The 21,753-nt window shown below is 37.9% G+C and overlaps 3 protein-coding genes across 3 annotated transcripts in view; 2 read left to right on the top strand and 1 right to left on the bottom strand.

Annotated features, from left to right (window-relative positions):
• Positions 1-2,024, top strand: part of LOC137297505 (mRNA export factor GLE1-like) — a 35,105-nt gene extending 33,081 nt beyond the window's left edge. The window contains exon 13 of the mRNA XM_067829426.1: positions 354-2,024. Coding sequence (XP_067685527.1) covers positions 354-807 — 454 coding nt within the window. The 3' untranslated portion in view covers positions 808-2,024. The remainder of the gene's footprint in view (positions 1-353) is intronic.
• A 1,375-nt stretch (positions 2,025-3,399) lies between these two features.
• On the bottom strand, positions 3,400-11,780 carry LOC137297489 (carbohydrate deacetylase-like). The gene is made up of 5 exons (XM_067829425.1): positions 11,472-11,780; positions 10,799-10,938; positions 10,195-10,294; positions 9,074-9,251; positions 3,400-7,729 (listed from the first exon to the last, which is right to left on the bottom strand). Exons 1-5 carry the CDS (start codon positions 11,638-11,640, stop codon positions 7,426-7,428), a joined length of 891 nt encoding a protein of 296 aa, XP_067685526.1. The 5' UTR covers positions 11,641-11,780; the 3' UTR covers positions 3,400-7,425.
• A 2-nt stretch (positions 11,781-11,782) lies between these two features.
• LOC137297473 (pre-mRNA-splicing factor SPF27-like) lies at positions 11,783-20,559 on the top strand. The gene is made up of 3 exons (XM_067829424.1): positions 11,783-12,262; positions 18,472-18,711; positions 19,088-20,559. The coding sequence occupies exons 1-3, from the start codon at positions 12,059-12,061 to the stop codon at positions 19,274-19,276; spliced, it is 633 nt and encodes a 210-aa protein (XP_067685525.1). The 5' UTR covers positions 11,783-12,058; the 3' UTR covers positions 19,277-20,559.
• Positions 20,560-21,753: the final 1,194 nt, after the last annotated feature.

The following is a 21,753-nucleotide window of genomic DNA, read 5'->3' as shown; positions in this document are numbered from 1 at the left end:
AAGAAAATCTTGTTGTGTATGAGTGCTTCTTCAAGGATACCAAGTTTACACCTTGGGGTGGGGCACAAGATCTGTGATTTTGCAAACATTTGTCATTGCTGTTCATGTTATCCTGATGACACAGACTGTTTGAAACACTGCTTTGTCTGGTGCAGACTTACTCCTTATGGAAGAATCCCTAACTTTATGAAGAAATTGATTAATAAAATCCGCTGTTTCAAGCCTGAAACAAGTACCAATTCACACAAATGCATGTTTTGTTCCCTAGGTTTAGAATGTGTTAAAACATGTTGTGGATCCTGAAGTGCTTAAGTTTGTCAGAAATTGTATTAACTCCTATTTTTTGTTTTTAGAATGCTAGGTTACAAAGTTGATTCTGATGGAACAATAGAAGCTCAGGACAAGTTCTTGAAGAGGATGTCCGGGATAATGCGTCTGTATGCCGCGATTCTCGTCTCATCTCCACCAAGATCAAACGCTGTTCACCCACACGGGATAGAGCATGCCTGGATCTGGTTGGCACGAGTTCTCAATATGGACCCTCAGCCTGACATTACAGCAACCTTGACCTATGACATGCTGCAGGTGACAGGTCACACGCTGTTCAGTGTTTACAAGGTTCAGTTTGTGAAGCTTCTGTTCCTCCTCTACAAGGAGTTCTTGCCGAAACTGAAAACAGTGTCTGTGGCTGGAGGACCAGTAGCAAGACTTGAGCAGTTCCTTGAAGAAACATTGAACAAGTTCAAGATGAAGCAAACCATGCCACATCCGGATGGGTATCTTCCACAAAACTTTTGGTTCAGTTGATGATGGAATATGGGTTCTAACATAACAGGTGTTCCAGTTTCCTTTCTTCAGGCTTCAGGAGGCATGCTGGTTGTGGAGATGCAAGATTGATACTTGATTGTGGAAGCTGATGCTGAATTGTGGATTTTGAGACTAGAATTAATTTAATGAAATTTTGTTAATTAACTCTTATAATGCCACGTTCAGATGGATATCTCTAGGAAAACTTCTCGCTTTATGATGATTAAGAGGGATACTCGTAAGCCAAGTTTCAGCACGATGGTTAGTGAGTTGCAAGATGGAAACAGGATTGTTGAAGATAATAATGAAATTTGATCAACTACCTCTTGCACAAGACATCCCAGAGGTTTATCTACGGGTTCTTGGATGCTATATGTGAACAACTGATATAGTAGCTATGCAAATAGAACTTCTAGATATCTGACCAACATGAGGAAAGACCTTATTAAAATTCCTTCTTTACCCATCGTGTGGAAATATTTTTAAATGAGGGGTAAATCCTATTATCTCTGTCATTGGTGAAATATCACCTGTTGCCATTGACACATCTGGAGTATTGATAAAATGAAATGAAGAATGCCTGATTAATTGCATAATTGTCCACATATATACAGGAGATAAACATATTTTGTTAAAAAAATCAGAGGTATACTAGGTAAAAAATTATAACAGCTCTAAACTTGATGTAAAATGGAACACATACAGATTTTGAATACAAAATTTAGAGCTTTTATAATTTCCTTATATACCTTATATACCCTATTTTTTAAATGACTTTGATTTACCAATCACAGTCCAGTATTTACTCAAGTCATGGTTGAATTTCAATTTATTCTCTCCAAAGACATTGAACAGACATGATACCCATTCTTAACTTTGAAATGGAAAGACACCATCCCTGTCAGCCCATTGTGTAAGAAAAGGCTTTTGACGTTACATGTGAATAAGATAGGATGAGTTCCATCAGCCAAACATTTCCTGAAACTGACTAATATCAAATTGTCCACGACGTGTGTATAGCTGTACATAGTGAACATCTTGGGATGTAAGTGTTGCTGCAAACTGAATTATGATGAACTTGATGAAGATTATTCACTAAACTTTTTATGAGGTACTGTGAATAGGTTTTGTTTGTAATGTGAATATGAAGGCAGTTTTTGCTGTATCGTGATGGAAATGTGTGTTCGTATGTAAATATAAATTCATTTTTAAGTCTTCTCGTCCCTTGTTTGTTTTGCAGTCTGTTCAATAATAACTCCATGCCTGTCAGGCATGCTCTAATACAAGACGACATTATTACTCCACTTAACTCACCCTACCCCTGAGGTTCTAGATGGTTAATTGTCACAACTTATCCCACCAGGTACCCATTCACTGATGGGTAAACAGAGGCACTTGAACAAACTCACTTGCCTAAAGTGATACCACATGTGTCACATGTGTGTCACTGTTCATAAGACAGAAGTTCTAGACACTATCAGGAGTCAAGCTGCCAAACTAGGTCATCCATCCAATAGCATGGATCTGAAAGACTGTTGCATCTTAAGATCACTGTAGTACGTGAACTGGATGTATCCTGTAATCTTGTGGCCCAGGTGCATCCCTGAACTGGGCTGTTAAGATCCAGGCTTGAATTGGTCTTCAGTAACCCATGCTTGTGGGATCAGGTGGTCAGACTCATTGATCCAGGCTTGAATTGGTCTTCAGTAACCCATGCTTGTGGGATCAGGTGGTCAGACTCATTGACTTAGTTGACACATGTCATCATATCCCAGTTACATGGTCACTGTATTGTCTGGTTAAGGCTGGATTATTTATTGACCGCCATCATATGGCTGGAATATTGTTGAGTGTGGGGTAAAAGAAAACTCACTCCCTCATCCCTGGACTGGTGATGGTGGAGATGAAACAATCTGATGAAACGAGGCATCAACTTTGGCAGTGTATCCCTGTTCAGTTGCTACACTTGTTTAAACTATCACAGTATTCTCTACATCAAAATTTCTCCTGCAAGTCACAAGAGATATTTAATATATATTTATTTTGGATCCATATTTCTTTCCAATTCATTGAATGCTGTTCATCTACGCTTGATATCATTACTCTTGGCTAGCTAAAGACAGACAATGGACCAGATCGGTTAAACTTGTCCACAGGGATAAAGATCTGCATATCTGTCCATTTGGTTGGATTTTCTTACATCAAGGTTAATTTTGGTGATATGTGACACATCCACATATAAATCACAGGTCAACCCTGACTCCCAGCTTTCATTATTTTAAAAACGAATGAAAACATAAACATTTAAACATCCCTGTGTTCAGTCTACGCATTGTATGCAGTGTCCTGTTGCTGATTAATGGTAATCAGGAACATATTGATTGTTAATTATCATAAGTTAAAGCAAGGATATTTCGAGAGAAAATAAGGGATCACATAAAATTTCACATTTTATTAATTATAACAGATTTCGGTCATGGTGTAAATGAAGAAAGTCAGTATCGAGTATGCACCCAACATGCTCTCCAACTGTCTGGCAACGTCTGGGCATACTTCCATTGTGTCCTCATTGTATATACAAGTGTCAAGGAATAGATGCAATGATTTATTTCCAATATGTTTTTCAGTGAATCAAATTCAACAGAATCCTGGTAATTTTAAGTCAACCAGTGACACCTTGCACAGCTAAGGGGTATAAATCTACATTACAATTTAGATCATTGGACACTTGGTGATACCAACACCACATTCGCAAGCAGAAATAGCTGGGGCAACAAAAATACAATTTCTTAAAAGAACAGGCTTGACTGACTGACTTTTTCTTTAAATAATCTTTTATCATGCAAGTTCAAGACTCAGTCCAATCACATTCTATCATATGTTGTGTGACATGTAATTGATAGTGAACAAAAATGTCATCAAAACTAGACTACACACAATTCCCACAAAATCATATTTGTGCAAAATATTGTGAGGCTTCCACCAAACTGGTTTGTATCTCTGGATAATCACGATAAGTTGGTCAGTAAGATGTACGAGTATCAAGATTACTGTAATGCCGTCCAGTGTATTTGTAGCAAATAATTTGAAGATTAGTAACTATAGTGCAGTATATATGCCTGGAGCTTAAAAATATACGCCATTGGCACCATTTGAATATGATGTGGTCTTTTTTTGAAAATGACATTTTTGCTACATCAGCTGTCACCAATCAACTTATTTCTACCAATCACAACCCAATTCTTTGATCATTCTCACCATTAATGTGAGAAATTATACTTGTAAACATACCCTCTCAATTATGGTTGCCTTATTCCTGTGGTTACCACAAACACCTACAGCAAAAACTACAAAGTCATTGTTCCCTTTGGTGGAATGTCCTAACATACTGCAGAATTATCTCCCCTCGGCGTCAAGGCCCTTTTGAACTTCACAAACTTTCTATACGTGCTATAAACAGGACATTTTCAGGAATTTTGAAAGCGATTTTCTTCTGTGACTTTGTGCTGTGACGCCTTTCATGTGATTCTCAAGATAAAGTCGACACTTTGGTCAGTAAAAATCACATTGATTACTCAACAATCTCATTTACATGTATATATATTTTTAATGGCTTTTTGATTCATATCTTCCAATCTGAACCCCATTCTTCGACTCGCCATTGATGAGCAAAATCAACTGTCTCCATGAAGTATACTAGAGAGACACTATTTGATTGTCAGGGATAGGATTATATTTAAAAAAGAAATATTGAAATCCCCATAAAATTGTTACAAAAGCATAATTAAACACACTGATATTTGGTGAAAACAATCAACCTTAAAGAAACACTAACCTCAAATCAAAGGGAAAAGATGATTCAATGCAGACTGTTTAGTTTCTCCATAATTCAAACATATTTTGAAAAAACGTATGAAGGCTTTTACAATATCATGGACTCAAACATCCATGTGAGGTACCTTATAGTATCCCAACACAAATGCAATACTATAGAAACCCCAACACAAATGCAATACTATAGTATCCAAACACAAATGCAATACTATAGTATCCAAACACAAATGCAATACTTTTCCCTTACAAGAAATATTTCTTTCAATTTCAAGTAACATCTTATTAAAGATGCTTTGGGTTTATGAACATTAGAAAAGCATCACATCTCAAAATTATGAAGTGAGGTGAAATGGGTTTAATGTCATACTTAAGAATATTTCGCTCATATGACGATGTGCATGGGTGTGTATGTGTGGCTGCTTGTAAGAGCCCAGACTTATGCAGGTTTTAGAGTGCCAGCTCACAAAGATACCATGCCACAGTTAAGCATGAATACCCAACTCTGACACACTATACTGACTCAGACCCGACCAGTCCTTCTTGTACCCATTAGTGTTGAGCACCAGACAGGGACCAACAAGCGTCATATTTTAACGTCTTTTGGTATGACGTAGCCGGTGATCTAAACACGACCTTCCGCTCTCCATGCAGACGTTCCAAGCACTACACCATGGAAGCGGTCTGTACGTGGGTGAAATACAAGTACTGGACAAAATAATTTAGGGAAATTGGTATCTTTATGACTGATATTTTATCAGTATGTGAATGAATAAATACATCATTTTTCATAATTGCAAAATTTACAAATATTCCTAACTACTCTTGTCCAGTATATATTCAATTTTAATTTTTCAAGACATCACTGCCTGCCATTTACTGACCTGGACATAGACATTACTATGTACCACTGAGCAAAAAATTAATTATATTCCCAGCAATTAGCATTAAATATATTAACATTTGTAACTAGATTCTATAACCATTAAGAAACCCCATTACAATCACAACAATAACAATTATAAACATTTATCATAACAAAATTAAATATTGATTTTAATAACAATAATAATCATAAAATTGGCACACATTTGTAAGAATAAACCATTAACAAATTGAAGGGATGGAAACTGAAGCAGTGATAGGAAGGGAGATAACCCTCTTGGGGATTATTTATTAAATGAAGAACTAAACAAAAAACAGTTACTGGTATCCAGATAACTAGACTGACAATCTACCACATTGCAGTTGGTTCCTTCGCAGTTACTATGGCATGCATACATGGCCAACTGGTATAAAATGAGACACAAGTTTCATGGTGACATGTTGCTATAGTGACATGTTGCTATAAGGACATGTTGCTATAGTGACATGTTGCTATAAGGACATGTTAAGTACTATCTCATTCAAAACACGATAGAGTTATTAAGAGTCAAATAAACATATAAAGTTACTGGACAATACTTTACACCGGAAAATAAATGCATTTAACACTTAATGTTCATAATCCAAATGGTTCAATCTGACTAGAATATGTGTACACATACACTCATCAAAACAAGTATGTGAACCGGCACATAGAAGTCTGGCAGAAAGAAAACCCATAGGAGCCTCCTACATGTGCATGAGGCGTCATTATGAATCTTGACGTTTTTCAGGCAGGTCGATAAGTCACAGTAGACCATTTTTCCCTATAATTGTCTTCCATCTGTGCATGGTCAGGGTTTCCAGGTTCAAATCATACACTACTGACTGAAAATTGTAAACCTGAAACTTTCAAGTCATTCTCCAGTCACCTAACAAGGGGGATAACTGAACGAACAGCTTTGCTTTGAATGAAATCCATGTGGTGATGCATTCTCAAAACATCCATTATTATTGTATCAACATTGATTCAATCCCAAATATGTCCCATTTTCTACAATCGTACATTGAAAGTACAGTTCCCCTACTTTTTTTATGAGTACATATGAGTAAGAAGACACACACATCTGTTTTCCTTTTCTGATTTCTTTCTCAGTATGTTGCTTGAAAAAGAGAGAGATGCACTTGATATGGAATGAAAATCTGTCCAGGACAGATCAGCACTCAATAGTGGGATTAACTGTGACAGAATTGTCTGTAGGCTGTGAGGGTTGTCTCCCTTATAAGTCTGACAGGAATGTGTGTTCAGTTCTGGATTTGGGCTGTTTGTGTTACTTGTTTGGTCAACACAATACTCATGATTGGCGGTTTCATCAAAGAGTAAATACATATATGAATTACTTTAAATCATTTTCAAGTTAAATCACTGTTTGATATGGGAGAAAAGTATTGCCAATGAATTGCTTTTAACCATTTTCAAGTTAAATCACCATCTGATAAGGGAGAAAAGTAAGGTAGGTCTCTGACATTACCTTCTTTGGTGAAACCCATTCACATTAGCGGTGGTCCAATTATTTGAAATAATTAAAGATTGGTCGCAACAACTAACACGAGATATATGCAGCACAAGCTTGTTCCAAGTCAAAATTCAAGATATTTCAAAGACTCTAGGAAATTTATGTTCCTAACATATTGTCAACCTATAAATATATAAAATCTACATATGCATTTTGAGCAGTTTGTAAAGAAAATAAAAAAAAATCCAAATTTCTTCTTACTCTTTGGCCGACTAACATAAATTGTGATTCCATAGACAATTTGTCCATCAATCAATCAGCTAGCCTGCATCTCTCTGGCATTGATTCAACATCCCATAATTTCAGTCTTTACTATTTTAAAACGTTGTTGACAAACCATTAGGTTTTACTGCCAGCATTCACTAAAAGGCACCAGCTTTATCTGTTCCTGTGAGTAGAATGCGTGCAGAGATTTGTCACTGAGTACCTGTATCTCATGTTCCCTTTCCTCTGATTGTGAGAACTCATCAGGACCTATTCCACACCCTCCCACCTCCCCATTCATATACCCTGGGTGAGCCATCAACTCACACACAGAGTTATCTCCTCCTGAGTCCACAGACTCGTATGCCTTAGTTATCCCTGTCTTGAGTCTTTCCACCGTCATATCATATCCCATGGTGCACAGTCCAAAGAAACAGTCGCTGACTCTGAAACCATAAAGAATAGAAGTCTGTGACCTTTACTTCAGGGCATGAAAACCATGATACGTATTGTTAGGTTTATATGAACAGAACACACAAACACTGCAACGAGTACGTTCCTTGTCATGTCTGCCTTGAAGGAATATGGCTGCTGTGACAGCCATTTTATTTATGAAATTTAGACATCCACCAGTCTAGTGATCTTTATTTTCATGAACAATGCTGAGTGAGTGAGTGAGTGAGTGAGTGAGTGAGTGGGTGGGTGGGTGGGTGGGTGGGTGAGTGAGTGAGTGAATGAGACTGATTTAAAACTCATCAAAGCAATAATTCAGCAATAACGTGACGGAAAATTTGATACAGGATATAATGGATAGGGATATCATGATACTTTGATACACAGATGTATCGATACTTTTTCTAGGTGATTCAGTTATCGATACATTCAAAACTGTATTGATACTGTATTGGTTTAGATATGTTTATGTTTCATTAACATTTTTTATGTTATGAGAGTTATAAATGCTTATTTTTTAGGTACAAAGATGAGAAATTAGAACTTTTCAACCCCTGAGAATACGAAATGTTGATCTTTTCATGGACAGTTATAAAATATGAAACATTAGTGTTCAAAATGTAACTAAATTTACTCAATAATGCAGAGGAAATGAAGAAATACGTGTTGATTCTTGAAACTTATGTATTGTGACAGAATGAGTAAAAATTCTTTCTTCAGCAGTAAAATAACTATCCTATCATAGATGAAGACATAAAGCTAGTATGTTACCATAAAAAAGTAATTATAAACAGAAAAATATCATATAAAAATGGGCCATAGACTGAAAACAACTGAAGGTAGATCACCACACTAGAGACCATGTGTACTTGCAGTGTTTTTGCAACCTTCATGGACTCGAGCTGGATTTACACCCTCCCTTCAGATGTTGATGATTAAGACAAAATTATCCAGGCATTAAAAGAACATATATTCTATAAGTAAAAATGTGGTAAGTCTAAATATGCTTTGAATGTTTCATGACTTTTGTATCCTCTCACGAGGACAATGATTTCAAAGTACTTTAACCTCCTTTGAGTATACAGCCACTAAAAATCTAAGTTACTAATTCAACCTACCAATTATAAAATTCTGTTGATCGATATACAAAACAGATTATAACATGGGACACAAACATATTCAGAGTATTAACTGAACAGTCAAATGTGACAGTTTATTTGATATTTACATTCTACATAAATAACTAAAGATTGGCAGACATTCTGTAAAACAAATGATACCATTGGTCTGGCCTAGTGATTAAAGTCTCATCTCCAAGGTAACATGCTGCAACCCACCTGATTCCATTTTCCCGGAACACTGGCAGACTCTCCCGAGACAACTCTATGACCACCTTGAAGGAATCAAAGTATTTGCTGGGGACCCAGTCGCCAGACAGGATGATAGGATCAATTGGCAGCCTCGTGCTCCTGATGCCTCGTGAACTTAGGACCTCAGCAAAGGCCTTTCTTGTACCTTCAAAATATAAGGTAAACTCCTACAGTGAGCCAAAGTTCTAGCTGTTATATGTGACTCTGTGTCTTGCTCCTTACAACCTTAGCAAAGGCCTTTCTTGTACCTTCAAAGCATATGGTAAACTTCTACAGTGAGCCACTTTCTAGCTGTTATATGCGACTGCCTCTTGCTCCTTATAATAATATCCAGAGTTTCTTGTTGTGAAGGGGCTGTGGGGTAGCCAAGAGGATGAAATGTTTGCTCAACGTGCCAAAGACTTGGTTTGATTCCCCACATGGGTACAATGTGTTAAGCACATTTCTGATGTCATCCACCTTCATATTGTTGGAATATTGCTTAAAGCAGAGTATAACCAAACACTCTCTCTCACTCCCATGCAGTGATAATAAGTCACATCTAACAAATTCCATCCAACAAATTCATTTTTATAACATCTACAGATCTAGGAAACTTTTCAAAATAAAAAAGTAAACATACATTCTTTGTCAAATCATATATATAAGGAATATTATATAAGAAATGTTTATACATTCGTGTGAAAGTGAAAAGAATCCTTTTGACAAAACTAATGAATATTCAATTCTAGTGATTGCAAATTAACACAGTGAATCAGTGAAGGGATATGGTTCAATTTATTCATTAGGCAAGTGAATTGCAACAATACACACTTATATGACATCAGTCAAAATCTCCATCAACTATGACTAACTCCTTAACATTAATGGGGGTGATGAGTTGGCCAGTGTTTAAAGCATTTGCTCGTCCTGCCAACCAACCCCCCACCACCCCAACCCCATTTGACTGCCCACATAAGTAGAGAATGTGCAGCCCATTTCTGGGTTCCCTCACCATTATCATGGATATATTGCCTGAATACTGCTAAAAGTGGTGTAACACTAAACTCACTCTCTCTTCAACAAAAATGAGATTTCTGTAAACCTACCAGGAAATATGTGGGCATGCTGATGTCCATCGACATGAATCGGGGGATGCCCAACAAGTTCCTCAAACTTGTTCAGCTGTGCCTCTAACTCTACTTTCACCTTCAAGAAGATCCTCAACCATTATTATAACATGAATATTCAACCATTGTGATGGCACATTTTCCGGTTTGTACAGTCAGGGTTTTCATTTAAAGCTTGTTAAACAGATTGAAAGCCTACCTGTATCGTAAATATAACATAATGTTTGACTATGGTACATGACAGTTTATTCTTCAGACATTCATTGACAGAATTACTCATACATTTCCTTGTTTGTCATAGATCATTTTCCCATAAAAAGTGTTGTCATGTTTTGTTCCTCAACTTAGTATTAGAAATAAATCCTGTTTAGTTGATTATTTCAGATAATAAAACGTTTTCAAAAATATCTTCTGAACATTGAAGGTGATGATGATTACTTAAACATGTTTGTGCATATTACTCTACCAAACATGATAAAAAGCACTCAGGAGACAGACCAATTCAATATGCTGTTGTATGAGTCTTTTTTGTTAATATCAGCTGCAGATATATGTATGAAAATATATCACCATTCATCCTTACATCTTTAATGTCCAAATGTCCACCATTTGCTGCATTCCAAAAAGTTTCTTTCTCTAGGAATATTCCATTTTTATCCACAAGGCTACTGGACTTTGTTGCCTCAGAAACTGGAACTCCCTCAGAAATATTGAAATGTAGTCCTAAAAAATAATCAGAATTCATATGATATGAAAATTTTGCATAAAGCTACACTCAGCAATATTGCAGCTATATGGTGGTGGTTTGTAAATAATACAACCTGTATTGGACGATCCAGTGATCAACAGCATGAGCATCGATCTATGCAATTGGGATACATGTCACAAGTCAACCAAGTCAGCAAGCCTGACCACCCAACAAGCATGGTTTGCTGAAGACCAGTTCTAACCAACATCTTTACAGGCACTGAAATTGGAGATGGGTCTGACATACTTAACCCATCTGAGGAAGTAAAGCTGTGTTTAACAGCCAATCCCCTCTAAGTATGAGAAACTCTGTGATTACTGACTAAAGGACGAAATACCAAAGTGATGCATTTCTTGGATGACTAAAGAGTGTACACTGCAGACAAGCCAATGAACAACAATAATATGAATCTGGGATTCGAACCCACGACCACATGCATATGCTATGCCAAACACACACAATTCTTCTAATTCTAATTAAGAAACTGATCCTGGCCAAAGTTGTCTACCCATCGGTACGTTGTATTTCTTGCACAACATGGCCCCGTGTTCTGCAGCAACTCCGTTCGCCATCAGGGAGGTGTGTGTGATAACACCCTTTCGGAAACAGTGGACAAGTCCTTCATTTCTCTCCTTGCTGTAGCCCAAGTCGTCACCGGTTATTACCAACAATTTCATGCTGTATGGGTTCGATGTACTGCTTGGGTGGTACTTGGTTCACAAAGGATAACACTGGCCTTGACCTAAGTTAAAGTATAAACAAGATAAAGTCCCAGTTCAATGATAGCCAAAATCTGCCTTTTTTGGAGTTACTCCCCTTGTTTACTCTCTTTAAGTAAAAGCGGAAAAATATTTTTTTAAAATATGGATTGAAAAACGAATCTTTTCCTGTGAAAAACAACATTTTATTAAATGTCCAAAGCTTAGTATCAATCAATAGCATATCAAGAACCATTTTCTTGCCACCTGTAGGCTGTCGTAACTTTTATAGTATTACAACAGAAGTTTAAAGAGTAAAACCCTTCATGTTTCATTATGACTATTAGTTCCGTTGTGGATACCAGTTTTAAATAAACCCACGCACACTGTTTTCAAAATGGCTGGAGAAGTCGTGGTCGATGCTTTGCCATATTTTGATCATGGCTATGACGAGCCTGGTGTACGAGAAGCAGCGATTGCTTTGGTAGAAGAAGAGACCAGGCGATACAGACCAACCAAAAACTATCTTGATTATCTCCCGCCGCCAAATTACAATGCCTTTGAAACCGAGATGATGAAAAATGAATTCGAACGTTTGCAGGTATCAGTTCCTAAATTCCGATTTACCACAGGCTACTGGGAGCACACATGTACAAAATTATGTGGGAGTATTGCACTTAACCGGGCGCACTTTTTCAGATTAATTAGTGTTCCCTAAAGGTGGGGAAGGGTACCCCACCCTGACCCCAAACCCTAACAGTAACACATGCCAGTAGCCTAAAGATCGCTCCACGGCAGTTGCTGGTGTTGCGCCCAGTGTTTTTTACTACGTCATGAAAATTATTGATCATGGTCACGGAAATTGCCGATTGTATTGGGTGAACTGGTTCGCGAAATATGTACCGCAATTTTATCATATTTTGAAGTTTGAATTGCCATATACCACTTATGGCTTATGGCTCACCCCTGCTCCTTATTTACTGCTGTCTCCTATTCTCGCGATACTTATGGATATTGACTGAAAAAATAATACAAACAGTTCTTTTCATATGTATGTTTGTTGTTCTTAAATGAAGAGATTCCCTCTCTAACATCTGCATCTATCAACAGCTTGATCCATGAGGTGTATTATCTCGCTTGAGCTAGATTGAAAACGTGGTCGTGCACCGCTGACCTTTCGAGGTGTCTCCCATTCTCGTGGTACAAAGAGAAAGTAACGTTATTAGGTGTAAGGAAGGGGAATCTTATCGGGATGGGTGGTGAAAAGTTACGATTTTTACAAGTTGGTTAACTCATTAAGGCCGAGAGCCGTGTATATGCGGCAAATTAATTAACTTCTCACAGCGAGAGTCGCTTATTGGGGGGGTAATAAAAAGCACCTCTTATTCAGCGAGAGCCGCATTTTTGGGGTTTCGAAAAGCACCTCTCATTCAGTGAGAGCCGCGTATTGGGGGTTTTACATTTTAAATTCGTACTGTACCTATAATTTCAATCAGTTTAGCAGTAATGATCAAAGATTAGCTTTTCTTACGAGAGAGGTTACTTTCTGTGTTAATCAGAAGAACTATTAATGTGTTTTGATAACAATTGCTTGCAATGTCGGGGGCTTATACGGGCAAATGAACACATGTCTGCGAGAAAAGGGATTATGAGATGTTGTTACAGGAGGTACGTGTTTGTTACTCATCATTGGGAGTGAATACTAAGATACTATGTTTGCACATTGATTGAATTAACGGCGACATGGTTACAAAACCATCTTCTAAATTAAATCATTCATTCATTCGTTGTAATTGTCCATATAATGAATCGTAGACATAAATAGCAATACTGTATTACACTCATGTTCGTGTTGATTTGAAATAAACCAAGTTACTAATTTAGACCTAATTCATTTGCGACTATTGATTTTTAAAGTTGACAATAATACATAATCGAATATGAAGTGATAACTCTTGCATCTACTCATAATATACATATATAGTACACATAAACCATACAAAGGTAACTGGGGTAATTTGTTCAAGCTGTTTCATGCTTGTTTGAAATGTGATTTTTCAATGCAGTTTACATAAGCATTGTGTAAGAAACGTTTGTATCTGATCTCTGTAATTATCTTATCCTGTGTAATGTTCACGTGTATCAGATCCATCGTCAATAAAAGGAGGATAATATATCAGTTACGGAATTGATGCATATAATCATTCAATCGGACAACACTAAATGAGATAGATATGTGAACACCTCTTTCAACCCCAAAATAACAGCCTCTGGCCGAATGCATGTCCAAGTAATCTTTTGTCCCGTGACAGGTGTAAAACAAACTAATGCGTTGTTACATCATTGGACAACCTGTTTTGTGGAGTCACGCCCATTGTCAATCTTCTGAACATCGTTTGCTTTCAAAACAAATATAAGTATGTCCATGTTCATAAATATTTGGGGAGATTCAACTTCAAGTGTATACATCACAATAAATCAGTATCATGTTACTTTTTTTAATTCTATAATACATGTACTTGAATTATGGTATTTATTTGTGAAAATGTGCAGATTAAATTGAAATGTTCAGCGAACCGTTATGTTAGATGTACGCAAAAAGTATATGCAAATAAATACCATCTCTACTCAATAGTTGGATTGGGTTATCCGGGGTAAAAATAATCGGATTGTAGCGCTTTGAGCGCTTCAAAGAAAAATAAACTTGTCAAAGTGCTTGTTAGTTCTATGTGTACATTTCAGGCATCCTTACGATTATATATGTTCACGATACACAAACTTTTCATGATAGCTAGAGTTGATAAAGCCAAAATCTAGCATATCGATTGGTCAACGATCTAACCAATAGTCAATCTGTATCCAAGCTGTCTAGTGACCGAACATACTCTTCAGAAATTTAGCCCACGCCCCATCACCTGTCATTTCCAATGTGACAGGTATCTCATGATACGATTGGTCATAGATAACAAATCAGGGAGTATATTGAACAGTTAAGATACCAAACGACCTATTCGGGAACTGTGATGACGCCCACCCCATGACCCTTTGTCTTATGTATGTGCAAGGACTAGCATTTTACAATATGCATACATGTATGTTCGTGCGATAACGTATATTTTCTGCGTTAAATCTAGATGAACCAAAGCGACAAACTGTAAATCTGTTATATGTAAGTCACAGACTAGCTTATTAGTACTTTCCTTAAAATATTCAGTAAACACTAGCAATGTATCAGCGAAAACGCTTCTTTCATAGATTATTAGGCATGTGCATAAATTCGTCTTTACTGCCATTGACATAGATGTTTTGAACAATTTAATCTCACACAATGATATGAGTGGGACATCATTTGGTTTAAGTATGTCTTACATACAAAGAATCCAAACATGTGTGAAGAAAGGCACACTTACATAATCCCTTACTTTATGTGCTATTGAAAGTTTCTTGACACTTCTCTGTAATTATCACATGTAGCAACTAATTCCGTTGATCCATCATTAGTAAAAGCAGGATAGCATATTAGTCATGGTATTGATACCCTTGCGTATCATCATTCAGACAACAGTAATAAGATTATTTAGCGCTACTATTGGTCTTGAAACAACAGTGTCCGGTAAAATTTATACGTAGCCACGCCCCTACTCCCTTATTGAACGGACTGTCCCGGGACAAGCGTAAAATAAACATGTGTTGTTATTTTGTCGGACAACCCTCTTGATGGTGCTACGTACGCTTCATTCTCTGTACTGTATATGCACACATGGGTGCAGTCTGGTGAACCTTGATAGCAATACGATATCAGACAATACACAAATTGTTACATGATAGTTAGAATATACAACCAAAACACAACATATCCACTGGTCAACAATACAATAAAAAATCAATGTATCCAATCTGAGTGACCAAACGTGCCCTTCAGAAATTTAGGCCACGCCCCATCACCTTGCCCTTCCTATGTGACAGGTTCTCACGATACGATTGGTCAAAGTATCAGCCAATATAATGAGTAAGTGAGATTTAATGCATTACATTCGTGATATTTTATCCCATCACATGACGGAAGCTTTGTTTAGCATCGAGTAATGATAAATGTATCATGCAGTATGTATGTGTATGAATGGTGATGTATGTTTACAGCGTTAGGTTAAGATGAACAGAGTGACAAATATAAATTTCTATTTGCTCCATGTTATTTACACACCTATTGATACTTTCCTTGAAATAGTCAGTAAGCACGAGCAATGTATTGGCAAAAAATGTAGACGATTATAATGCAAGTTCCCCCCTCTTTTTAAACTCTATTATAAATAATATATTATAATTCAATCAATACGATGAGAGAGACAGGAGGAATTTGTATATTTGTTCATCTTGTACGTACAAAGACCGCGTAGGTGTTGATAAAAATACAGCACACACTGGCAAAGGGGTATGAGAGACACAGGTAATAAATTACATAAAATGCTGTAATATATGTATTCACATCGACCTATTTTCCATCTTTACGACATCAAATAAATGATCAGTACTTGTTTGTGAGACTAGACAGTTTCCTGTCATATATGAGACCTGTCAGGGAAATCAGGCATGATTAGCACTAATTAGCCTCGTCGCAGCAATCAGGCAGTCAGCGAGGGGTGCCAGGTGTTGGCAGTGGAGCGGCTCCAGGGCTTAATGAGTTAAACCTCACAAATATTCATTATTTTGCAAACTTTTGATAATAAACAGATTTGAGCCACTTCCTAGTTACCAGTCAATGTTGTAAACAACTGCTTAGCATCACGTATTGGTGATCTCAGCAGAAAATGTGTTTACCACAAGAATGGGAGACGGCCCTATACAACGAGAATTGGAGAAGCCTCATTTTGTCAATGTCAGATGGATTTGTTTATCTCTGGGCTCATGAGTGGTAATTCACCTGATGGATTTAGCAGGTGATAGATGCAGATATCAGAGGAGAAGGCACTTCATTTAGAAACAACAAGTATTCATACTGTATGGATTGTTTGTGTTAAGTTTTCAGCTGTTATCAGTAAGTACCGCGAGAATAGGAAATGCCTTCAACATGTTCAAATGGCAGAGATCCACAGATACCTTTTATTCCTTGCCTTTGAAATCTCCGTGTCTAATTTGGTTAAAGATTACCTGAACGCTGACATTTTGCGCATTTGATGCAATCTGGGAGCACTTTTAGAATTCAGCACCATGACTTCTTGTGAGGACATTCTCTGTCACAGGTCGCATCACTGAAACAGGCAACCAGTTTGTGAGAACCCATTGGCTACAGCAACCTTTGGATTGTTGGCCCGACAGTTAACCATCTGAGCTACCTCCACACTTGACCAATGTGGAAATTTAGCTAGTCATTACTGCGACATCATGGGAATGAACAGAAAGAGTCGAATAGGTTACTGACAATTACAAAGATTATGGGTTGACTTTACGTGTCATGATTTTAATCTACAGACAGTGGCCGAATGGCCCCGATACCCCCGATGACACACTCATACTATTCATATAATCGACAAGATACCATGTACATGGTGTGGAATGAGCCAATAAGGCTTGAACTGAAAACAGTTGTTGATGTCAGGCTTCAGACATGGTTTTTACGTTGCACGAATGAATGATGTGCTTGTATAAAAATCACTGGGTGCTTTCGTGACAGAAAAGTGTTTCAGGGAACGCAGTAAGGATAATGTGGATTGTGCTAAGGAATGAATAAGACATGGGAATGTCTAGTGATGGCACAAGGGAGATGAAATGAACATAAACATACTGACACTGACATGGATACCAATAAGAAACCTCGATTAAGGCACCTTTTACGATCCTTATGTTTGGGGTTTAGGGCCTGGTACCCTTCCCAATCCTAACGGAACGCTAATTAACCTGAAAAAGCGCTCCCGTGAAAGTGGAGCACTCCCGAAACAATAATAACATTTGTATTTCCTTTATATTGTTGTATATTAATAGTTTTGAAAATATTTATTGGTCATGAAATTGCATTTTGTTGACTTCTGAACCATATACGTTACACAATATATATTGTTACCAGTACTCATTGAAGGGATAAAGAATCCAAAATGCCAGACACCACTTTAGATGCCTTTTGTCAAGTTCCAAACTTTAAGGCGAAGTCTTCAATTTTGAAACATTTGCAATTGATCTCTTGTGCAATCACATCAGAGTCCAGTGGCATAGTTTCAGAAGAAAGGAAAAAGTAATTTCATTACCTTGAACAATGTGTTAGTAGTTACACTTCACAGTATATTGCAATACCTATTGCACTACACCAGCATGTATCACAATGTATCACAATGCAAAACTTTTGACAATATCCAACCCAAATAACAAGGAAGGCACCTTGGTGGAATGTATGAAACTTCAGGAAGAGCGGGAACAAATTATGACATGTCCAAATTGGTATAAACTTACCCACAGTCATGACACAGCAAGATTCTGATCATCTGCAGACTTGGGCCACTTTCTAGTGATCAGTTGGTGATATAAACAACTGCAAAGTGTCCTGGATCTTCAGTCTTGGCTGAAAATGTGTTTACTGCAAGAACGGGAAACCCACAAGAATAGGAGATAGGAATATACCCAAAATTTGAATACCATGGAAGACCTGCAACAATTTATGTTTTGGGCTCTTCCCTCCCGCATGAAGCAAACACACTATGATACGATGGAAATGATGCGCCAAATTGTATTAAACCAACTCATTCCCTCAAACACCCAACTACGTCCATATAAACAGTGGGTAATATGGAAATGTCGACAGTATTATTTATGTTGTTACAGGCTCGTCTTCCAATGGAAATGATGAACATGAAGCGGTATGAACTACCGACCCCAACAGCAGGTAAAATGACTGATATCTCTGCATGGACGGAATGTTTGGAGAACTCCCAGGCCCAGCTAGAGCACCAAGCTCTGAGAATTCTCAACCTTGACCTCATGCAGGAGTACGGCGCCAGCGCCTGGAAGATGTACAATGGTGTGTTGTCACAAATGTTGGATCAAGCTCAGAAGCAACTCCAGGTGAATACAGCTTGAACAGATGGAATGTTCAGAAACTGACCTATTATAACTCAAGTATAAGTACCGCCAGTGTTTGCAATGCTTTAATTTGCTTGTTCAGTGCTGCATATGACATGCAGTCTCCATGATATCAACTCATGATGTTTTTGATTTAATGCTTTTCTGCCTCCTACAGGACTTGCAATGTACATGTTTGCATAGCTTTACATTTTAAGTACACCACCTCCATATACTTGGATTCACCTTAAGCAGTGTAACTGCATACAGGACATAATATTTTTGCATCCAGTAGACATATGAAACATTGCAATGCCGTACAATGGAATCATTACACCTCTGCACTGATTTGAGACCCTTACCTTTTTGCATGTTCCAGGACCTGCGTAAGAAGATACAGGAGATCAACTGGCAGCGTAAGAACGAGCAGAGTGTGGCTGGCAGCAAACTTGAACAGCTTGAGTCTAGCTGGGTTGGGTTGGTTAGTAAGAACTATGAGATTGAGCGAGCCTGTGCTGAGGTCGAGAAGGAGATCCAGGAGATCCAGCAGAGGCAAGGAAAGAGATGATGACCTTGACATTCTGAAGGCCAGCCATTGTGGCACATACTGTGTTGAGCAAGAATGACAAAAACTTACGATGGAAACAGCGTCTGCTCACTGCTGAAATACGGATACTGATGTGACAAATATATATTGAGAAGAGGAGAATTACTGCTTATGTGAAGGATATATCCTATGGATAGAAGGATTTCTAAATATGAGATTGAACTTATCTGGATTGTGGGTGTCTTCACTAATACTTCAGCATGTTCATCATACCCTTGTGGTACACTCTTGGGATTGTTGATGGCTGCATCACTGTTCTGTTAACAATTCCAGGGTGAGGTATTCATAATTTACCTCATCATTTGTTTGTGCTTTTCATACATCATGTCATCCTCGGTCCAGTTGCACAAAACAGTCTTCATGCTACAATGATCATAAATCCCTTACTAGAAAACAGACAATAGCTGTAGTGATAAGATCACTTTGTGCCGGTGGACCCTGGATCATGGTTACATTACATCTGAGAGTTCTTTTATATCTGCTGGTATACAGCTTGTCATGAGAAACAAAAATCCAATAGAATTTTTAATCATGTGGCCACAGTTAGCCTGTTTATGGGTAGTGAGTGTAGTGTAGTGTTATACCACTTTTATGTCCAGTCACGATAGGGGACACCAGAAATGGGCTTCACTGATTGTACCCATGTCGCCCGAAGGAAATGGGTTCGATTCTCCACAATGTGAGCACAATGTGTCAAGGCCATTATGGTTGTCCCCATGCCATGGTATTGCTAGAAAACAGCTAAAACATGTCAACAGCAGCATAAAAGTCACTCGTCAATCACCTCATTATACATACTCATTGCTTAAGGAGAAAGTCAAACCTTGAAATGTTGTTTATCTTTATTGCTGAAATAGAAAAGTTGGCATGAGATATCGCTAAGATTTTCAGTGGGCTGGTTATAACAGCCTGTGAAGAAAGGAACACTGTATAATAAGAACAATGCTTGTATATGTACACCTTCTAGCCAGTCACTCACTCACTGGTGTCAGCATCCCATCACCAAACAGGAAAATTAGGTAAGAGTGATCACTCGTTGTGCAGTAGCTTTAATAATGCTGACAAGGCATAACATCTCGTGGACTTCAAGCAATTACCATGGTATTTCAAGTTTCAGTGTGTGAAGAATTATATTGGATGTCATTCATTCATAATTTTTTTCATCATTTGACACATATCTATGCCAATAATACAAATGGTTGCATTTGTTCATCATGTCACAAATAAACATGATAAAACAAGTATGTCAGTGTGTCTGTATTCATCAGTTTTTCAGCAGATAATATGTTTAGTACACTCATGAAGACACTGGACTGAATGAGTCTTCAGCAACCCATGCTTGTTGTAAGGGGTGACTGACAGGCTGTGTTCAATGTCGGTGAGATAAATGAATTATTGTCCATCATTCCTGTGTGGCATATAGTGTCAGGGAAATGGTCCAGCATGGTGGGTAACACTGGCGGTCAGATTAATTCACTTAATCGAAGATTTTCTCATAATCAAGCAGACAATTTTTGAACACTTATTTGCTTAATTTGAATCACAAGGTTCGTTTTGTCTTACATTTCACAAGGACTTTTGTTCCAAGTCAGGATACCCATGAAGGTCCCGGTTAGTTGAAGTTGTCTCACGGAAGACCTTGATTTGATTTGACACAAGGGTGTACAATGTGCTCGTCCTACGTATGATGTCCCCACCCTGATATTTGGTGCAATATTGATAAAAACGTGTAAAATCCCACACATTGACGTACCCTGTTTCATTTTTCCGTGTCTGTTTTGAAAGATGATAGCAGCTCACTTTCCCACTTATATCTATTATATGTGCATTTATATCGCAATGTATCTTGAGCAGAGCTTTCCACTTGTCCATATGTGGTTAGATAAGATTCACTGTGTATATTTTAGTACACTCTATATAATGACCCAACATGGGATGGAAACAGTTGAATGTGGGACAGAGCTGATGTAAGAGTAATGGTGTATGTTATATAGCTAGCTTTAACCCATCTTGGTTTGTTGTTCATTGTTATACACAGGTGATCTATTGGGGGTTTGTTGTTGATTGGAAGTCCAGTCATACTGAGGGTTTGGTGTCAACTGAAGGTCCCGTCCTACTGTGAACCTGTGGTCCACTGTAGGTCTCGTCCATTTGTGGGTTTGGTGTCAACTGAATGTCCCGTCCTATTGTGGACCTGTGGTCAACTGGAGGTCTCATCTTATTGTGGGTTTGGTGTCAACTAGAGATTCCACTCTATTGTGGGTCTGGTGTCAAAAGAAGCTTCAGTCCTATTGTGGGTGTTTTGTAGATTAGACATCTAGCTCCATTGTGAGTCCGATGCCAACTGGAGGTTCCGCCCTGTTGTGGGTCTGGCTTCAACTGGAGGCCAACGTCCACTGAGCTCCGGTGTGGATTCATCTCCTTTGCAGGTGATCCGG

The sequence above is a fragment of the Haliotis asinina genome, chromosome 1 (genome assembly GCF_037392515.1).
Source record: "Haliotis asinina isolate JCU_RB_2024 chromosome 1, JCU_Hal_asi_v2, whole genome shotgun sequence".
In the NCBI taxonomy this organism is placed as follows: Eukaryota; Metazoa; Mollusca; class Gastropoda; order Lepetellida; family Haliotidae; genus Haliotis; species Haliotis asinina.
This window is presented reverse-complemented; position numbering and strand designations above follow the sequence as displayed.

What these genes read in the sequence shown, in the direction of transcription:
- LOC137297473 (XM_067829424.1), top strand. Translation starts at nt 12,059, where the DNA reads ATGGCTGGAGAAGTCGTGGTCGATGCTTTGCCATATTTTGATCATGGC. An exon ending in ATGAATTCGAACGTTTGCAG is followed by an intron (nt 12,263 to 18,471) that starts GTATCAGTTCCT and finishes ATGTTGTTACAG; the next exon opens with GCTCGTCTTCCAATGGAAAT. An exon ending in AAGCTCAGAAGCAACTCCAG is followed by an intron (nt 18,712 to 19,087) that starts GTGAATACAGCT and finishes TGCATGTTCCAG; the next exon opens with GACCTGCGTAAGAAGATACA.
- LOC137297489 (XM_067829425.1), bottom strand. Translation starts at nt 11,640, where the DNA reads ATGAAATTGTTGGTAATAACCGGTGACGACTTGGGCTACAGCAAGGAG. An exon ending in GAAATACAACGTACCGATGG is followed by an intron (nt 10,939 to 11,471) that starts GTAGACAACTTT and finishes ATTATTTTTTAG; the next exon opens with GACTACATTTCAATATTTCT. An exon ending in TTCCGGGAAAATGGAATCAG is followed by an intron (nt 7,730 to 9,073) that starts GTGGGTTGCAGC and finishes TTATGGTTTCAG; the next exon opens with AGTCAGCGACTGTTTCTTTG.